Source organism: Amaranthus tricolor, chromosome 8, assembly GCF_026212465.1.
Source record: "Amaranthus tricolor cultivar Red isolate AtriRed21 chromosome 8, ASM2621246v1, whole genome shotgun sequence".
Lineage (NCBI taxonomy): Eukaryota > Viridiplantae > Streptophyta > Magnoliopsida > Caryophyllales > Amaranthaceae > Amaranthus > Amaranthus tricolor.
The window spans coordinates 31,633,454-31,654,992 of NC_080054.1; the positions used below are offsets into that span (position 1 = coordinate 31,633,454).

Genomic DNA, 21,539 nt, shown 5'->3' on the forward strand with positions numbered 1-21,539 from the left:
GGCAGGTATTCAGGAAAAGTAGATGGAACCCCTTGGTTGAAAGTTCTACAATCGGGGAATTTGAACAGAGATGGCAAGCGATCGTCAGTACGTGGTCGGTTAGGAACAAAAAGGTCGTTCGATATTTGACTGGAACATGGATTCCACTTAGAGAGAAATTTGTGCGTGCGTGGACGAATGATTGTTTCCACTTGGGTAACCAGACTACCAGCAGAGTTGAAAGCCAACACTCGTCTTTCAAGTATTACCTTGGTAGTGGTAATAGCTCATTCGATACCCTGTATCTATCTATGCCTTGGAGCAACTCCAGCTTGAGTATAACCGCATGTTAGAACTTGGTGATTTTGTATTTAACAAATGCGGTTGTGTACTTCAACAAACCCATGGATTGTCGTGTGCATGTTATTTACATATGTCCATAGGTACACATGGTGCTTTGTATGTGGATGACATTCATGAATTCTGGAGTACTTTGAGGTACACAGAGTTAGGAGACGAGACCAACGAAGGAGTACAATACGCGAATGCCAATGACAAAGAGTACTTTCAATCTCTGGTCGATAAAGTCCTTAAATCTGATCCCGCTGTTGTACGTCGAATGTCTCAGGTACTTGAATATGAACTACACCCAGATGGTGCCGAAATACCTGAGCTTTACGCAAGTCCACCGAGAAAGGGAAGACCAAGCACAAGTAAAACCATGAGAAGGAAAAAAAGTTCATTTGAATATAGCAGATCATCTTCTCGTGGTCGAGGGTCTAGATCTTCTTCCCGCGAGAGATCTAGTGGCAGATCTAGTGGTCGAGAGACACAATCTTCAGTAGGAATGAAGTTCAGTTTCAACTTATCCGATACTTGACTTAATTTTCGTTTTTTGCATTAATTTGTCACAGTTTACGAATATTAACCTTATTTACAATTATTGTAGATGATCCAGGAGGTCGTGATTTCTTACAATTTTCATGGCCTAATAACATCTCATTCATCCTTCCTCCTTACTTGTTCGACTAGATTGATGTGTTAGGTGATGGTAACTGTGGATTTAGAGCAATTGCCGTCACAGAGCTGGGAGGCGAGGAAGCATGGCCTCTTTTAAGACGTGCTATGAATATGGAAATGCAAATGAACAGAGCGGAATACCTAACTTTGTATCTATCCCAAGAGTCACTAGACGAGGCTATATTCAGAATAGGTTCACACATCAATGGACCTGCTCCTTTCATGCACTGGATGGATGCACCGATGGCTTTGTACTCTGCAGCAACGTTTCTAAACATTGCCATTGCTTATTATGGTTCTGCTGACGGTAATTCGCAATACAACTGTTTGGTTCTTCCGTTAAGGAAAGCACCGGGCGTGCATAGTGTAAATAAAGTAATACATATATGTTGGGTTAATGGAAATCATTTTGTTCAACTTTTAATGAACGACGATTCATCCCTACTCCCACCCATCCATGAACGTTGGAAACAAGCAGCTGACAATTTCACAAAACATCTTGACACACATTTCAATACGAGGATTATGCTCTGGAATAATCTACGCGGGTCACGACCACGACCAACTAATAACACCGCTGACGATGCTGTAAATTTAGATACTCCATAGAATTTATACACGACATTCATTAAAAGTTGTATATAATCCATAGTTATACTACTGTGTATATCAACGACATTCATTGACGAAAATAAATGCAATCATTAATGTAAAATAGTTTCAGTACAGACTATGAAGGGTCATGCCCTTTAAAAATTTGCCATTCTTCAAATAAATCTCTACAATCATTAAGGTATATTTCTAACGCATGTCGTTGACGGGGGTTCAAATCCGCCAGCTGAGCAGGTAGTCTTGCCACTGGAGTGAATCGACTGGGCCATTCATTCAGGAACTGAAAACACAAAAGGATAACAGGAGTTAATAATTCACAAAACAAAAACTGAAAAAAAAAATAATAAAACTCACGTATTCAGATCTGCTCTGAGAAGGACCAGGACCGGAAGTCGGCCCTTCGTCCGGGGCTATGTACGGGTGCGAGCACACTCTGAACCATTCAACGTAATTAGGTTCAGCCTCTGAAGGAACAGAAGCCCGACGAAGTCCCTGCTCAACAAGGCAGGCACTAAAGGGGAACCTACTCCATGCCTACAAATATACAGTAGAAGAAGGAAAGGTCATGGAATAGGTACCGTGTGCCGGTCGGAGAGCCCTGGCTGGTCTCATAGGAGCGGGAGGAATAGCCTGCACAAACCCGATCTGTCGCAATGTCCGCTCCGGCAAATACACCTCCACGACATCAAAGCACGTGATACGCCCGATGACGGTGGTGCGTGGGTGATCATTCAGCAACGCACCGGGAGCAGAATTGTAGGGAGTCCATTCCACCTGCATACAAGCCAAGTTAACAAAAAAAATACTGTAAATTAAAAAACACATGCATGAAAAAATGTAATGTACAATACCCGAGTCTCCGTCATTGAGTCAAGAACCTTGCGGCAGTCCCTCAACCTGTCCACCTCACGACATGGTTTCTTCGGTGTCCACATCTCCGCCCTAGTCATGTTTGGCACATCTTCTCGGCGAGGATGAGGGCGGAAAGCGGGAAAATACTCATAGATCCATGTCTGGAGCAATGTGAGGCATCTCGCAATGGTCTTGCAACCAGCCTTAGATGCCATTCTGAGCTGCCTGTACAAGAACGCCAAGGTCACCGCACCCCAGGCCACACCCTGCTGATCGTCGTTCACGGCAAGTATCGGGTGAGGTCGCATGCCAATTCTGGTCTTATCCGCCAGCAAGATAGAGCCGATGATAGCCATGTAGTACGCTGTCGTCTGGGTATCCATGGCCTGCGACCTATGACACAGCCGCATCAGTTCAGCAACGCTTACGCAGCCGCTGGTGAATGCACCTTTACGCCGAAGCTCAGACATAGGCTCCCCGAACAGATTGGTGATACCAACCTGCCACTCCGCCTCCGAAGGCTCAGCCGGCAGAGAACCTTCAATAGAAATGCCCAATATGCGTTGCATGTCGTGCAACATAATCGTCATTTCCCCTATGGCATGTGGAAGGTGTTCGTATCCGGCTGCCACCTCTCCACAAAAGCCGATATCAAAGCACAGTCGATGTGCTGGTGCATAATGTCCGGTAGTCGGCCGAGGGAAGTGGCAGGTAGAACATCGTTCAGCGCATCAGACATATCCCTCAGTCGGATGATGGACTCCACCGGCCTCTTCCTAATACGGCAATCCAGAATCGGAGGCGTACGCTCAGAGTCGTCATAAATAAGTTTAGCTATGTGCCCGCCATAGCTAGGGATCAGTCGCGTATCTATCGGCCCCCCGGGTTGGGGTGATGTCACTAACCAGTCCGTGTTAGTGGACTGTAAGGGCCTGCTCTCCCGTGGAGGCTCATTATCGACAAAACTACGTCCTGCGCGCTCAGATGCGGCAGAAGAACTCGGGCCGCCACGGGCGAATCTGCCGTCGGGGCCCCGAACAACAGTCCAGTCCATTGGGCGAGACTCAGGACCTTGGAACTGAACATCATCAGCATCATTATCATCATCACTATAAACTCCCCAACTATTCTGGACGCTGTCAGCCTGGTCATCAAAATGAGTACGCACTTGGTTCAGCGTACTCGACCGTTGGGCCTCACTGTGTCTGGCAGCCTCTTCCTGCCTAGCCCTCCTAGCAGAACCCGTTACCCCCCTCTCATGCGGGTCCCCTCTGAGTAAGGTAGGCCTACAACTATTACTTCTCAACAATTGTCTAAAAAACCTTTTCCTTTTCCTTGATTACCAGCCATTTTCTACAATTTTTTACAGTTTCATTAAATATTAAAAATAATAATATTTCTAAACAAAATAATAATCAAAAATTAAAAATGGAAAAAAAAACAAAAAAAACCAAATAATAAATTAATAATTCAAACATAAATAATAATTTAACAACAAAAAATTTAACAATCAAAATTAAAACCAAAAAAATAAAAAATAATAATCACCTATTTTTTATTTTTTTTAAATTTCAATAAATTAAATTATTATTAACTATAATATTAAAAACAATATATAAAACTTACTAAAAAAAATTATTAAATAAACATTACAACATACAAATTTACATTAATAATTTATAAAACAAAACATAAACATATATTTAATAATAAAAAAATAACAATCACAATAATAATAATCAAATTAATAATAATAACATCAACAACAATTATAACAATAACAATAATAACATACTTCAAAATTTATAATAATTATTCCAAAACATACGAAAAAAAAAATAATAATAATATATAAATCGCCCAGAATTGGGCGACTGGACCCCGGTTCAGTCGCCTAAAATTAGGCGACTGAATCGGGGTCCAGTCGCCCAATTTTGGGCGATTCATATATATTTTTTTTAAATTTCAATAAATTAAATTATTAATAACTATTATATTAAAAACAATATATAAAACTTACTAAAAAAAATAAATAGACATTACAACATACAAATTTACATTAATAATTTATAAAACAAAACACAAACATATATTTAATAATAAAAAAAATAACAATCACAATAATAATAATAAAATTAATAATAATAACATTAACAACAATTATAACAATAACAATAATAACATACTTCAAAATTTATAATAATTATTCCAAAACATACGGAAAAAAAAAATTATAATGAATCGCCCAGATCTGGGCAACTGGACCCCGGTTCAGTCGCCTAAAATTAGGCGACTGAATCGGGGTCTAGTCGCCCAAATCTGGGCGATTCATAACTTTTTTTTTCAACTAATTAAATTAAAAATAACTTACCTCGATTAATAATTTGCGGATTGAACTTAATTTTTGCTCCAAAAATTAGCTTTTGTAAGTTGGTTTTTAGTTGTGGTGAGAATAATTTTAGTGGGAGTGTGGTATATGTAGAAAATTTTATGTTCAATGGCAAAATCGTAATTTTTTTAAAATCCAAGGGCAAATTGGTAATTTACTCAGGAGGGGGTGGCGATAAAATGAAAGCGGTGGCGATATATAAGAATTGGGTTAAAGATTTGTAGTGGACCTTTACTTTTCCCTACTTTTTTTTTTTTTTTTGAAATTTACTTTTCCCCTACTTCTTGGTTTTTCCGATTACGCAAAACAGTACTATTGTGCTATTTACTCTTTTAATCTCATTTTATATCTTATAGGAGTATGTATTGCGGATGTGTAAAAAGAAATATATTTAAGTGCGGTTATGTTTGAATTGTCTAATTTTATATTTTTATGTATCAAATTTTTATAATTTTTATTTAAGAATATTTTAAGATATAAATGATTAAAATAACATATTATATTGCGTAAAAAAATGATATATATAATGAGTATAATGAAATTGACGAAGTATATGTAGTCATACAATGTACAAATAAGAATATATTATTTATTGATTCATTTAAGTTTTAATTGCAAAAGTTGACATTTATCTAAACTGTCAATGCATCATAGAACAATAAACAAACTAAAAGATTGTTAACAACTTCATGATATTTTATGAACAAATCATAACATATAGTCCCTCCCATTTAATTTAGTTTAGACACAAATATTAAGAAAATGAGGAGAGCATCTAAAATATTAGACTCGTGTGCAATATTGGGTATTTTTAATATTAAAAATTGGAGGGAACCACCTAAAATAGTTGACTCATGTGCAATATTATGTGTTTTTAATATTAAGAAAATGAGGGGACCACTTATAAATGTAAGTCTTAAAATAAAAATGGGATAATATAGGTAAATTGCCCAAATAAAAAAAATAAGACAACTAAAAAGAATCGGAGAGACACTAGTGGAAAAACTCTTATTTGCTGCTTGTCATTTGCTGCGGTTTTCATTAGACGTAGCATTAAATAGCAAAAAGAATTTTTAAAAGAAATAAATGAATTAATTGCTGCGGTTTGGCTTGGGACCACAGCAGATACTCTCTTGGAATATTAATTGCTGCGGTTATACTAGGGACCGCAGCAAATAGGTCTTTCAATTGCTTCGGTTTTTCAACTGACCGCAGCAAATAGTCTTTTGCTTCATTCAATTGCTGCGGTTGTCTTCCTTGCCCGCAGAATTTGTCTGTTCTCAAACCCGCCAAATTAATGTTAATAAATTAAAACATATACATTCTAAATTTCTTCATTGTAATACGACTGTTGCACTTCTCTTTCAAACAGAAACATACTGCGGTTATTGCTCTTCATCATTGTTCATCATCTTTGTTCATCATCTACTTCATCATCATCTTTGTTCTTGTTCTTCTTCATCATATTGCTCTTCTTCATCATCTACTTCTTGAAACTGCTCCTCTTAAACCCACGAAACATACATACTGTACACGCATATTGTGCTTTGCTCTTCTTAAACCCACGAAAATTCAAGGTATTTTTTTCATTTTGATTTTGTAAAGTAGGTTTAAATTTGTCATACTTTATATATGAATGTGTATGTTGTTGTTGTTTTTAAGTTTTAAATATATCATATATATCATGTTTTGTTATATTTTTAAGTAATTTCTTCATTTTATTTATGAATGTGTATGTAGTTGTGGATTTTAATTAGGTTTGTTTATGGTTAAATGAATGAGTTGTTGATATGAATGTTAATTTGTTGTCCAAGTTTATGAATGTGATTTTATTTTTATTATTTTATATGTTGTTAATTTATATGAATATTAATTATGGTTAGTACAATAAACATCATTTGGAAAGTTTAAAAAACATTGTTTTATTATTTGGGTTAATTAGGGTTAAATGAATAATTATTACTTAATTTTGTGGCTATTTAGAGTTCGTTAAGTATATATGTTAAAAGTTGTGTATTAATTTTGTTTTGAAATAATTAATCACACTAATTAGGATGACAAAAGATCGTTCTTGGATGTATGAAAGTATTGAATCGTCGAAATTTATTGATGGCGTATTAGAATTTTGTAGTATTGTGGTTGAACATCAAGTTAGGACGGGGGGAGTTGGTTTTTATTGTCCATGTGGCACTTGTGGCAATGTATCAAAGGTAGATAGTGTTGATATCCTTAGGGAGCACATACTTCAACATGAGTTTAGGCCTCAATATCATGTTTGGGTTTGACATGGTGAGGAGGGAGTTTACAAAGAGAAAAGTGTTGTTGAGGACGTCAATAATGTGGCCGATGTGTAACACCCCGGCCCCTCGTACCGCTAGTGATTACTCATGCAGACTGTAGACTAGCCCCACAAACCAACACAAGTCTTTCCAGCGCATTTTAGCCTCACTCGTGCGCACCCGAGAAAACATCCCAAGAGGTCACCCATCCTAAGATTGCTCCCATCAAGCACGCTTAACTGTGGAGTTCTTAGCAAATGGGCTCCCTAGAAAAGAAGATGCACCTTGTTGATATGAGTAGTCTATCAATTCTTTTTCAAGCTAAATCTGGGGTATTACACTCACCCCCACTTAAGAATACAACGTCCTCGTTGGACCGTAACTTCAGGATCTTTTCCCCCGCTAGGTGCACTGAACACTATCAGCCACGGTCGCAGGGTTGCTCTGATACCATTTGTAACACCCCGGCCCCTCGGACCGCTGGTGACTACTCTTGGAGACTGTAAACTAGCCCCACAAATCAACACAAGTCTTTCCAGCGCACTTTGGACTCACTCGTGCGCACCCGGGAAAACTTCCCAGGAGGTCACCCATCTTAAGATTGCTTCCCACCAACCACGCTTAACTGTGGAGTTCTTAGCAAATGGGCTCCCTAGAAAAAAAGATGCACCTTGTTGATATGAGTAGTCTATCAATCCTTTTTCAAGCTAAATCTGGGGTATTACACTCACCCCCACTTAAAAATACAACGTCCTCGTTGGACCATAACTTCAGGATCGTCAATGAGGATGTAATAGATCATGTTGATGGGTATGAGACAGATGAAGAGAATGTCGATGAGGATGTGGATCGTGTTGATGAGATGATGGAGGGAGTCGAGGATGAGTTAAGAAAATGTCCTCGTGTTTTTGACTTGTTGACAGAGGCTTCTCAAAAGCCTTTGTACCCTGGATGTACATAGTTCACCAAACTAACAGCAATGTTGACAATTTTCAACATTAAGTCAAAGTTCAATTGGAGTGACGCTAGTTTCACAATGTTATTAGAAGCGTTAGGTGATAAATAGAAGCTCCTAAGAGCTTTGCAAAATGTCATTTTTAATAGGTTAATTTAATTGACATATACATCATTTTGTTTTAAAATTTGACAACTCTAGAATTTTTTTTTTAAAAAAAGATTGATTACAAAACTGATAAATTTTAAGATATAATGTTTCATGAAATCTTTGAATGAACATAAATTAGCAACAATTTATTTATTTTTGGACCAAAAGTGTAGAGTACAAATTTTAATAAGTATGATAGTCAGTTTAGCATTTTTTTTTATTAAATCTCAGAAAATAATAAATACATCAGAAACAGTATAACAATGATTACTAAAATTCATTTGCTCAATTTATCCTTCATTGGCATTATTTACTTTTAGAAATGATTTACAAAATCTTTTACACGATGTTTATTATAATGTAAAACAAGTAACATATCAATTTTACTTATTTAAAATTAATTTTATGCAATTTCACCATATCAACAGTATTTATTTTTATAAATTCAAAGAAGTATTAAAAATCATATGTTAGTCAATTATTATTAAATCTAAAAGATATTTATGACACTTTTGAATTATATTAATTGTCTATTTAAGCCATATATAGGGCACGTCTCACAATGAGACTATCTCATACAATACTTTGTGTTCGAAAGAAGTACTCTTGTGTTATTTGAAATTTTAATGTAATTTAAACATTTTTAGTGTTTGTGTTTATCTTTAATTAATTTGTTTTAATATTATTGTATCGAATATTACATATGAAATGTTAATGATAATGAATGTATATATTTGCAGAAATCATATTTTTAGCAAAATAGTTATTTGATCTTATAATATTTCTTTAAACCTAGAACTAGAAGTATTATGGTGAGGGTAATAAAATGATAGTTTGCATTGGTTGATGAAAGACATGATTACTTGATGTACGATATACATGACTATAATCATATCAGACATTTTTGCTATTTTTCCTCCAAATTAGAATTGTCAAGTCCAAATCCAGCGGCAGGTAGGATGAGTAATCTACCCTACGTCCCTACCCACCAATAGTGAAGTGTGGACAAACTAAGAAACTACAAGATTCACTAAATGATCGAACTTGCCCTTGATACCCAGTAGCATGCATGTAGTGAACTAAACACCTTATAAAGCATGGAGTATTATGCATGACAATAAATTTACCCAATCCTTAAATATCGCTATTCTTTTCATTTTATCGCAACTCCCAATAAAATTACGAATTTGCCCCTGTACTTAAAAAAATTACGAATTTGCCACTGGACTTAAAATTTCTTATATATACTCTAACCTCACTAAATAACTCCTTTATCACACTTAAAAAACAAAATTACAACATAAAATTTTTGGAGTAAAAACTAAGAAATTCATTCCGCAAACAAATAATCGAGGTAATTTTTATTCGAATTATATTATTTTAAATTTAAAAAACAACGAAAAAAAATATATATTGTAGTTGCAGGAAAACCGCGAGCCGACCGCGGTTTAGTCGCAGGAAACACGCGACTCGACCGCGGCTCTATGCGACTGAGCCGCGGTCGACTCGCGTGTTTCCTGTGACTGAACCGCGGTTGACTCGCGTGTTTCCTGTGACTGAACCGCGGTCAGCTTGCGTGTTTCCTGTGACTGAACCGCGGTCGGCTCGCGGTTTTCCTGCGACTACCATTTTTTTTTTCGTTTTTTTATAAAATAATTATTATTAATTTTATTTATATTATTATTATTATTATTATTATTATTGTTGTTGTTGTTGTTGTTGTTGTTATTATTATTATTATTATTATTGTGATTGTTATTATTATTATTATTAAATATTTATTTTTGTTTTAATTATTATATTTAATTTATTTTTTTAATATTATTATTATTATTATTATTATTATTATTATTAACTTTTTTATATTCTTTTAAATATTATTTTTATTATTTTTGTTGGTGATATTGTTGTTGTTGTTATTGTTATTATTATTGTTAGTAAATTTTTCTTTAATTTTATTTTTAAATATTGTTTTTGTTATTAGTGTTATGATTATTATTATTGTTTGTGTTATTATAGTTGTGATTATTATTAATGTTATTATTTTTGTTATTATTATTATTATTATTATTATTATTATTATTATTATTGTTAATTTAAAAAATTAATTACAATAATATTAATAATAATAATAATAAATGTGTTCTTACATTGTATTTGTTGATAATGATTAGTTAAATATTGTTGTTGCTAATTAATTATTGTCTTTTGTTCATGTGGTTAATTTAACGTAACATTTGATTATGTTTATTTATTAATAATAGTTAATTAAATTATCAAAAATTGTAGTAAATGACTGATACTCACGGGAAAGGAAAGGGTTTATTTAGAAACTTGCTGAGCGGGAATAGTTCTAGGCCTACCCTGCTCAGAGGAGACCCTCATGAGAGAGGGGGGGAGGTGACGGGTTCTACTAAGAGGGCTAGGCAGGAAGAGGTTGCCAGACACAGTAAGGCCCAACGGTCGAGTACGCTGAACCAAGTGCGTACTCGTTTTGATGACCAAGCTAGCAGCCTCTAGAGTAGTTGGGGGGTTTCTACTGATGATGATAATGATGCTGATGATGTTTAGTTCCAAGGTCCTGATCTTCACCCAGCGGACTGGACTATTGTCCGGGGGCCCTACAGGAGATTCGCACGTGTCGGCCCTAGTTCTTCAGGCGCATCTGAGCATGCCGGACAGAGTCTCGTTGATAATGAGCCGCCACGGAGGAGCAGGCGCTCACAGTCCGCTGGAACGGACTAGTTGGTCACATCGCCCCAGCCCAAGGGGCCCACAGATACGCGCCTGATACCCAGCTATGGCGGGCACATAGCTAAAGTTATTTTTTAGGCTCTGAGCGTACGCCTCCGGTTCTGGAATGTCGTAGTAGAAAGAAGCCATTGGAGGCGATCATCGGACTGCGGGATATGTCCAATGCGCTTTACGATGTTCTACCTGCTACTCCCCTCGGCCGGCTACCGTACGTTATGCACCAGCACATCGACTGTGCTTTGATATCGGCCTTCGTGGAGAGGTGGCAGCCGGACACGAACACCTTCCACATACCATGGGGGGAGATGACGATTATGTTACACGACGTGCAACGCATATTGGACATAGGTATTGAAGGTTCTCTACCGGCTAAGCCTTCTGAGGGGGTGTGGCAGGTCGGTATTACTAATCTGTTTGGGGAGCCCATGTCCAAGCTACGACAGAAAGGGATATTCACCAGCGGCTGCGTCAACGTTGCTGAAGTGATGCAGTTGTGTCATCGGTCCCAGTCTATGGATACCCAGTCGACAGCCTACTACATGGCTATTGTCGGCTTTACCCTGCTGGCGGATAAGACCAGAACCGGCATGCAACCTCACCCGATAATTTTCGTTAACGTCGATCAGGATGAGATCGCCTGGGGTGCGGTGACGCTGTCCTACATGTATCGCCAACTGGGAATGGCATCTAGGGCTGGTTGTAAGACCATTGCGGGTTGCCTCACATTGCTCCAGACATGGATCTACGAGTACTTTCTCGCCTTCCGCCCTCATCCTCGCCGAGCAGATGTGCCTAATAAGACTAGGGCGGAGATGTGGTCCACGCCCAAGCCAGGTCGTGAGATCAACAGGCTGAGGGACTGCAGGAGTATACTGGACTCCATGACGGAAACTCAGGTATTGTACATCACATCACACTTTCTTATGCATGTTATTTTAATTTTAAATTATTTTTATATGTTAACTTGGATTGTATGCAGGTGGAATGGACTCCGTACATGACTTATCCAAGGGCATTGTTGAATGAGCACCCACGCACCACTTTCATCGGGGGTATCACTTGCTTTGATATCGTCGAGGTGTATTTGCCGGAGAGAACAGTGCGACAGGTCGGCCTTATGCAGGCTATTCCCCCCTCCTCTGAGACCAGCCCAGGCTGTAAGACCGGCACACGGTACCTACTCCGTGACCTTTGCTTCTTCGTCGGGCATCTATTCCATCAGAGGCTGATCCTAGTTACGTTGACTGGTTCAGAGTGTGCTCCCACCCGTACGTCGTCCTCGGCGAAGGACTGAGTGTCGGTTTTAGTCCAGCTGAAAGCAGATTGGAATACGTTAGTTTTTTGAATTTATTTGTTTTTTATTATGTCGTTGTGTTATTTAGATGTTGTTTAATATCTTATTCACATTTTTTTTCCTTTTTTTTTTCAGTTTCTGAATGAATGGCCGAGTCGAGTCGCTCCATTGGCGAGACTGCCTCCTGTTGCGGAAATGACCCCCCGGGAAAGACATGCTTTAGATGTATACCTTAATGATGTTAAAGATTTATTTGCCGAATGGCAAGCTTTTAAGGGGCATGGCCCTTCATAGTTTGTATTTAAACTAATTTACATTAATGCGTTTATTTATTTACATCAACGCTTTTTACATTAATTTAATTCATTTTTACATCAATGCTTTTATTAGTTTACAACATTACTATACATATTGAATTTCATCTACAATTTCTATAGTAATGACGTACACAATAGTATAACTATGGACTATCTACAAATTGAATCTCATCTACAATTTCTATAGTAAAACTGAATAATGATTTACACATCACGTTACACTATGGACTATCTAAATTTACAGCATCTTCTGCGGTGTTATTACGTTGTGGTGGTCGTGGCCCGCATTGTTTATTCCAAAGCATAATCCTACTAGTAAAATGTGTTTCTATATGTCTGGAAAAATTGTCAACGGCTTCTCTCCAACGTTCATGGACTGGCGGCAGTGGAGATGAATCGTCGTTCATTAATAGTTGAACAAAATGATTTCCATTCACCCAACATATATGTATAACTTTATTTACACTATGCACACCCGATGCTTTCCTTAACGGAAGAACCAAACAGTTGTACAGCGGATTACCGTCAGCGGAACCATAATAAGCAATGCCAATGTTAAGAAACGTTGCTGCAGAGTACAATGCCATCGGTGCATCCATCCAATGAATATAAGGAGCAGGTACATTGCCGTGTGAACCAATTCTGAATATAGCATCATCTAACAACACCTGCGATAGATACAAACTTAGGTATTGGTCTCTATTCATTTTCATTTCCATACACATAGCACGTCTTAAAAGAGGCCATAGCTCCTCGCCTCCCAACTCTGTGGCGGCAATAGCTCTAAATCCACAGTTACCATCACCTAACACATCAATCCAATCAAACAAGTAAGCAAGAAGAATGTGCGGGATGTGATTAGGCCATGGAAACAGTGAAAAATCACGACCTTCTGGATCATCTGCAATTATTTAAAATAAGGTTAGTAAGATTAAGCTGTAACAAACTAATTTAAATAACAGAAAGCAAAGTCATGTACCGGATAAGTTGAAACTAAACTTAATTTTAACTGAGGATTGAAAGTACTCTTTGTCATCGGCGTTCGCGTATCGTACTCCTTCGTTGGTGTCATCTCCTACCTCTGTGTACGTCAATGTAACACTCCTGAATTTCCAACCCCTTAAACGAAACCAGAATCGTGAAGGAAGGGAGGAAATTCGGGTGTTACATAAAAAGAAAAGAGAACATAATTAAAATAAACGCTAAGGATTAATTGAAAATGGTGAGTAAGTGGAACTTTCGGCAGCATCTCTGCCGAAAACTGAGGATGTGACAAGAATATATAAATGGATATCATAACTAAATCAATCTAAGGCCTTTAATGCCTTCAAGAATACGCCACGACAGAAAGAATCATCGTCGGCTTCACAAATCATTAACTCTAACGAGGATCGTGGTTCCAGTGTTAACGCATCGATCTGACGGATACTAAGGAGTATTTTCACTACTGTACATCCAGAAACTACGCAGCGGAACTATGGATCATACAAGGAGTCACATAGCTCTATACAAAAGAAATTATACAATCCCAAAAGAAAACTTTACAAGTAATATAAGAGCTACAAGCATTGGACAATTTGTACACAATTGTTACGACCGTACTCTGCTCTTTCACCCAATGCAAAGCAAAAGAAGCTCCTACACCTGTCATGTCAAGCTATGATCCTCCTGCTGCTCAACATAATGACCATAGTCAGATGTGTAATAGCAGGAACATCATAGAGAGTCATGAGCAAACAACAACAAACACATACACGTCAGTAATTAATGAGCTTATAACAATTAGAGTCATTGAGCAAAACTATAGACAACGATATAGTATGGCTATAGCAAGTCTACTCATCTGTCTAAATACCTCTATTACTCATAATTTCTCTTTCAAACTACTAATCACTCGAAGTATATTCAAGGGTAGTGAATCTTTTCTCTATTCATGGCAAAGTATGAGCTCATGCCCCCTCCAGCTGACCCTCTCGGGTCCTACCTTCGGGAAAAACTAACACACTGGGGTACTAAACCAATGAAGAGGTCACTATATTGGGGTTTGCAAGGCCCGCATGGTAACACCTCGGTCAAGGGGAGATATCGGCCACCCGGCGCCCAATGACCCAAGCATGCTCATACCCCCCTTACGGTGGTCCTGTCGAACCTCACCTAGGGGACTACTAAATCAACCGGACATAATGCAGTTGAGTCACGCCAACTAAACATAAATCAAGGCTTAATAAGTAGGAAATCACTTCGATACCACACACTACCATGGTGCGTTCTCTACTATTTAAAAATCTGTTCTCATAGTCTCCTAATGCTTTCATTCTACTTGCCTATATCACTATTATGACTATACGCTAGCATAGTTTACTTTCTGGTGCTCTATAATTTTAATACAATGTATATAATCATGAAATATTGATAATACTTTGTAACGATAAACCTGATAATAAAAATTACTACGTGTACGTACCTGCAAGCGTCACTGGACGACCACAAGTTACAAAAATCACCCAACTAAGGATCTACTTTCCTCTTATAAACTAGGAACCTATACAAGTTAGGAATAGGATTTATAAGTTCTCTTAACTACTTTTTCATACCAGCTAGAAACCAAAGTAACCACTATCATCCATTCACGACAAGTTTTCAATTACTTCTAGCACGTACGCACCTCATTCAACACCAAGCATAATCGTCAATTCAACAATAACACAAGTTTTTCCATCGACAAAGAATACAAGGATTATGTTGACTGTTTCATTACACCAACCGACTTTGAGTTATAACGGTTCACATCATCTTAATATAAAGCGACGATTCACACTTAATGTTGATGTAGTGCTAATATGACGACAAGGACGAATCTTAAAGTCATCACATCGCAATATCATTTATTATATTCTCTAAGGTTAGAAAGAACTAAAATCAAAACATCATACAAGTAACTTTAATAATTCTCAACAGTTGACACTATGTTCATGGCTTATTACAATTATGTATTTCTGATTCAATAACAACCTAATGAGGTATTACTAACTCTCACAATTAAATCACTAACAATTAGTGTAACATCTCGGAATAACTCGGATCGTACGAAAAGAGAAGATGACCTTTTAAAAACAAGTATATATCGTCCAAGTCAAACCAGGATGTTAGAAGGCAGTTAAAAACGGATTTGAAATTAAGGGAAGCTTGCGGATCGAGTTCTATTAGCGTTATTAAGAACTACTAGATAATAAGAAATTCTTAGCAGCGGATAAGAACGAAAGGTTAAATCTACTTATTACAACTTGGGAACGAAAATCGCCTCATAAAACCAAATGTTCTTCAAACTTAACTAGAAATTCTAATGATTTATTTCTTATCAAACTTCTATATTCTAAAGATTTATTTCTTCGAGGTTCAATCCTCACTCCCCAGACCTGCAACTTAACTTACTGCTAGTCATTGCCCAGATAGGAAACAACATCATCGCAGGGTCGTTAAGACCAAAAGTACACGTCAGCAAACGTCGCATACCAAATAAATAATAACATAAGAGAAGGTTTTAATTTATTAGTTGACAATTCACAGAACCTTACGCTTCGATCATGCTTATTAAGAATAATTATTTTCATGTAAAGGTTAGTCAGCCATACTGTTGTACTATCCAGCCATACTGCCGGTACACTCCAAACTCCATAAGTGAGACAATACATTAGGGGAAGCTAACCCCTAAGCAAGTCTCTACCATAGACACTCGCCTTACTTCGGTGCCTATGGTTAAGTATGCATACCCCCGCGGTGGCTCATAATGCCCTCATATACCGCGAGTAATTCTTTTCCACCAATTGACGTCATAATACGTCCACTTTAAAGTTAGTGAGGTCATACTACCTCTGCTTATCAAAACAATGTATGAAAATTATTGATTCGAAAGATAACATTATTCGTACTATATATCCATGCTTCACTTTTGTATATCATTATTATATGATACATCGGACTAATGCGAACCACGCTGCATGTACATACCTTAAGCAAGATAACCAACTCACAAGCGTCTTAATCAATTCCCGGTCACGAATCGACTTCCTACAAGGTTCAATCGTATTCGGAAAATAAGCACACATACACATTTTCCTCATATCATCCATAACACACATATACAATTACATCCATACCTAGAATACTACACACAACATGAACATCCATCACATACTATTACATGGTATATACACAAAACAGGACAGCCTATACAATCTGTCCAGAAACTCAACTTAAAACTGTCAAACTGAAAATCCGATTTCACCGTTGCGTCCGGAAGGCGTCAAAACCCCCGGGTACCAATTTTCATAATTTATAACATAGTATAAGTATTTTTAACTTAATTTCAAAGACAAAAATGTTCCAAAAACAGATTTTTTTAACATTTTTCTAACCCTACGGGATTCACCAAAATTTCATCAACAAATGAATTTCAAATGGTACATTGCCTATTAAATATCAATGACCAAATTTATATAATTCTTATGAACTATCTTTGAGATTAAATTCTTTGTTCAACAATAATTTCTTTAACCACACACATTTTTTTTTACATGAACATTCATTTTTATATATAAATTTCAAAATCACCCATCACACAAACCCATCCTATTCTTCACATATATGCATATCTAAAAACTCTAAAAAGAAACATTCTTCATCAATTTAGATAGAAAAATACATCCCAAAATCATACATGAAATTTTAAATTCTTAAATTAAACATGAATTATAAGATAAAACATATAATAATCATAGAATTTTAAATTAAAACTTAAGAATCAACATAGATTAAGATTTACACTTACAATTGTAAAGGAAAACACCTAATGATCAAATGTAATGGAGTTAGGAATGTGGATTAGGAGGAATTTTGAAAGGATATATTTTTTTTTGTCCTTGGAAACTTTAGAAATGAAAGGATGTCAAAATGAAAATGATTAAGGAATTAAGAAGGGTTAATTATATGGGATTAATGCCTTGATCCTTCATTACCCTAAGGGAGTTACAAGCTCCACCAAGAGTCCCTCCTATTTTCTTTTTTTTTTGAAAATAAAAGATGGGTTAAGGAAAAGTTTGGGCCCAAATAATTCTAATTGCCAAAAAGGATTGCAAATCTCATGACCAAGCCCAATAATAAATAAAATATATATATAGAAATAATATTACTAGTGAATTATTAAATATATCGGGAAGAAAATATCGGGAAAATATCGGGGTGTTACAATTAGCAACTACTACTCCCAATTAACAACCAAAACCATTTCTATAGTCAACTATAATCAAATCATTACTAATTGCCACAACAATAATCAACCAAGTCTTAAAACTACTTATAAGATTATTGAATAAATCATCACACCACCAAAGTAGCATACAAACGCACACACTACTAGTGATCACATCTCTAAATAAAACCCTAATCATTTCATGTTCAAGGATAATTCTTTTAACTATTACCCATACTAGAATTCAATAAGACTAATACACAATCAACACACAACTCATAAACATGGTAGATTCTAGTTAGACATAGTAAATTAATCAATTTGAAAAGTGAGAGATGGCTTACAATGGGTGAAACTAGAAAATGGGTCAAGAGGTTGGTGGTTCTTGTGGTAGTGGCGTGACTCAAGGTGTTGGTGGTGGAGGAGGGTTGTGCGGAGCCGATGGGAAAGCAAACCCGCAGCCGCCTGCTACTGTGAGGCGCAACTGCAGCCACCTGCTGCGGGGGCTGCACGTGGGAGTGAGGAGGAGGCTGGGTGCTGCTTGTTTCTGCCGTGTAGAAGAGAAAGGAAGCTGCTGGTGTTTCTGTGGGCCGTGTAGCGGCTGGTGGCGGCCCAACTGCTCTGCTCACTGGTGGCGCAAGGGAGAAGAGAGAAAGAAGGAGAAGAGGGAGGAAGGAGAGTGACGGCTCAGCTTGAGCATTTAGGGTTTTCACGGGTTTTATACTTGTTATTGCTATTATCATTTTTATTATTATTATTATTATTATTATTATTATTATTATTATTATTATTATTATTATTATAATGTTTATTTATTATTAGTTTTACTTATTTATTTATTTTTATCTCGATTCATTTTCTTGCGAGACCCAACTAAGAGACTCACCTTCGTGGGCTCACACATTTTAATAAAATAATCATTTTAATTCGAACCTCTTTATTTAAGAAATCGTAACTATATATATTTTTTAAATATATATATATAAATAAGTTAACATTTAAATTTATGTATGCAAGAAATTTATTAAAACTAATTCAGAAATAATTAAATATAATTGTAAAATCTTAAAAAACTATTAAAATATTAAATAATTACGTCATTAAAATCTCGGAGTGTTACAGTCAAAGTCCTCCAGAATGGATGAATGTCATCCAAATACAAAGAACCTTGTGAACCGATGGACATATATAAATAACAAGCACACGGCAATCCATGGGTGTGTTGAAGTACACAATTGCATTTGTTAAGTACATAATCACCCAAATCTATCATACGGTTATGCCCAAGCCGCAGCTGCTCCAAGGCATAGATAGATACATGGCGATATAAAGGTCTGAAGAAATGTTGTCGCAACGACCTTGCTACAGAATTCATGGATTCCTGTAGCGCTTGTCGGATCCTGGCTTGCTGGTTTGTAATCTGTGCGTGTGCCCTTTTAAACAGGGTATCAAATGAGCTATTACCTCTACCAAGATAATACTTGAAAGACGAGTGTTGGCTTTCAACTCTGCTGGTAGTCTGGTTACCCATGTGTAAACATTCATTCGTCCACGCACGTACAAATTTCTCTCTAAGTGGAATCCATGTTCCAGCCAAATACCGAACGACCTTTTTGTTCCTAACCGACCAGGTAGTCACGATTGATTGCCATCTCCGTTCAAATTCGTTGATTGTAGAACTTTCAACCAAGGGGTTCCATCTACTTTTCCTGAATACCTGCCCTTGTTGATTTCTTTTCCCACCATACAACTTGTCCACCATGTTCTCAACGTCGTTTGCAATATGCCAAATGCATAACAAATGCCGCACATCTACATTAAACACAACATTGAACGTAAATAAGACATATTCAATAAATAGAACAATAATAATTAATCAATAAAACCTTTTACCTGGGAAGACGTGATGAATAGCTGCAGATAAACCCTCGTCTCGATCAGTTACAATGATGCTAGGAGTCTGAGCTGTGCCAAAATTATCTCTCAATCCCTGCAACACCCACGAATATGACACGGTCGCCTTATCTCGCATCAAACAGAACGCAACCAAGAAGTTGTGATTGGTTGGCGTCATTCCTATTACTTCAACAGTGGACACTTTTGTTTGTTTGTTTTGTACGTTGTATCTATCAACACAACATACGGCCACGTACGTATCATTTGGATAGAGGTAGAAATTGCAACTAATAATCTGCTCAATCCCCCTTCATTATCCAAGTCTGTCCGGACCACGTAATTAAGTTTTGTGGCCATATAAAGACAGTGTTGAAGGGGAGTCCTACCCTCCATCTCTTCCCTCCTTATTGATTTCCTAGCATTATAAATCTGATTCAAACTAGTAAAAAAACCAGGAAAATTTTATCTGATAGAAGTCATGATAAAGACCGGTTGCACTAAGCTGTCGTATGCGCTCCCAAATATCTACATAGATCCTATTTGCCTTATATGACCATCTCTTACACTAAGAACGGATGGTTATGTCTTCCTTTTTCACCAGGAGACACCCTTACCGTCCAAGGTCTTTCTCCTGGTTCCCGACTACTTGCTACAATCAAAAATTTACACCCACTTCTACTTTTAGAACCAGGTCGGACAGTATTATCTAGATTATGTAAATCACCCCTAATATTACCATAGCGGTGACATCTTAAATACACAATAACTCTAGAACATCCTTCTTTTTGTTTATAAAAAGCACGTGTAAATTGAAAACCAATTATTATTGCTATCGCATCGGCCGAACTATGTAATTCATCTAAGGAATCAAATTCCCTATCCGTAACAAAACTACCAGAGTAATCTACATTGTCTCCTAACTTTTTAAAGTCCTGCAAATTTGAAATATGAAACAAACCATACATTAGGTCATTAAAAAATTATACATACAAACATTAATAATAAAAACATTCAATAATAAATAAAAATTATAAATTACTTTAATAATTTACGTAAATAATTAATATAAAAATAATACAAATACAAAAAATATAATAAAATAATTGTAATAATAATAAAACAAATTAATATTAAATAATAAGAAAATAATAATAATAATAATAATAACATATAATTATAAATTATTTAAATAAATAATAACAAAATAAAATAGTAATGTTAATAATATAAATTACTTATATTAATAATAATGATAATAATAATAATAATAATAATAATAATATAATACTAACAAAAATTAATAATAATAATAATAATAATAATAATAATAATAATAATAATAATAATAATAATAGTAAAAATAATAATAATAATAATAATAATAATAATAATAATAATAATAATAATATAATAATAATAATAATAATAATAATAATAATAATAATAATAATAATAATAATAATAACAACAATAATAAAAAATACAAATAATATTATTAATAATAATAATATTATAATAATATTAATAGTAATAATTTACTAAGACGTATAATAATTTAAATAATAATGTAAATAATTAAAAAAAAAAACCAGTCGCACAAAAACCACGAGCAAACCACGGTGGAGTCGCACAAATCGTGCGAGTTAACCGTGGTTCAGTCGCACGTTTTGTGCAATTGAACGTGATCCACTCGCACGTTTTGTGCGACTGAACCACGGTTCACTCGCCTAGTTTTTGCGACTTCCTTTTTTTAAAAAAATACACCTATTCAAATCGATTAAAGTAGGTACCGGA

At 36.1% G+C, this 21,539-nt stretch overlaps 1 protein-coding gene across 1 annotated transcript; it reads right to left on the reverse strand.

Annotated features, from left to right (window-relative positions):
• Window positions 1-12,208: 12,208 nt before the first annotated feature.
• Window positions 12,209-20,810, reverse strand: LOC130821799 (PKS-NRPS hybrid synthetase cheA-like). Its single transcript, XM_057687578.1, has 4 exons — window positions 19,743-20,810; window positions 18,946-19,661; window positions 13,181-13,269; window positions 12,209-12,302 (listed from the first exon to the last, which is right to left on the reverse strand). The coding sequence occupies exons 1-4, from the start codon at window positions 19,921-19,923 to the stop codon at window positions 12,209-12,211; spliced, it is 1,080 nt and encodes a 359-aa protein (XP_057543561.1). The 5' UTR covers window positions 19,924-20,810.
• Window positions 20,811-21,539: the final 729 nt, after the last annotated feature.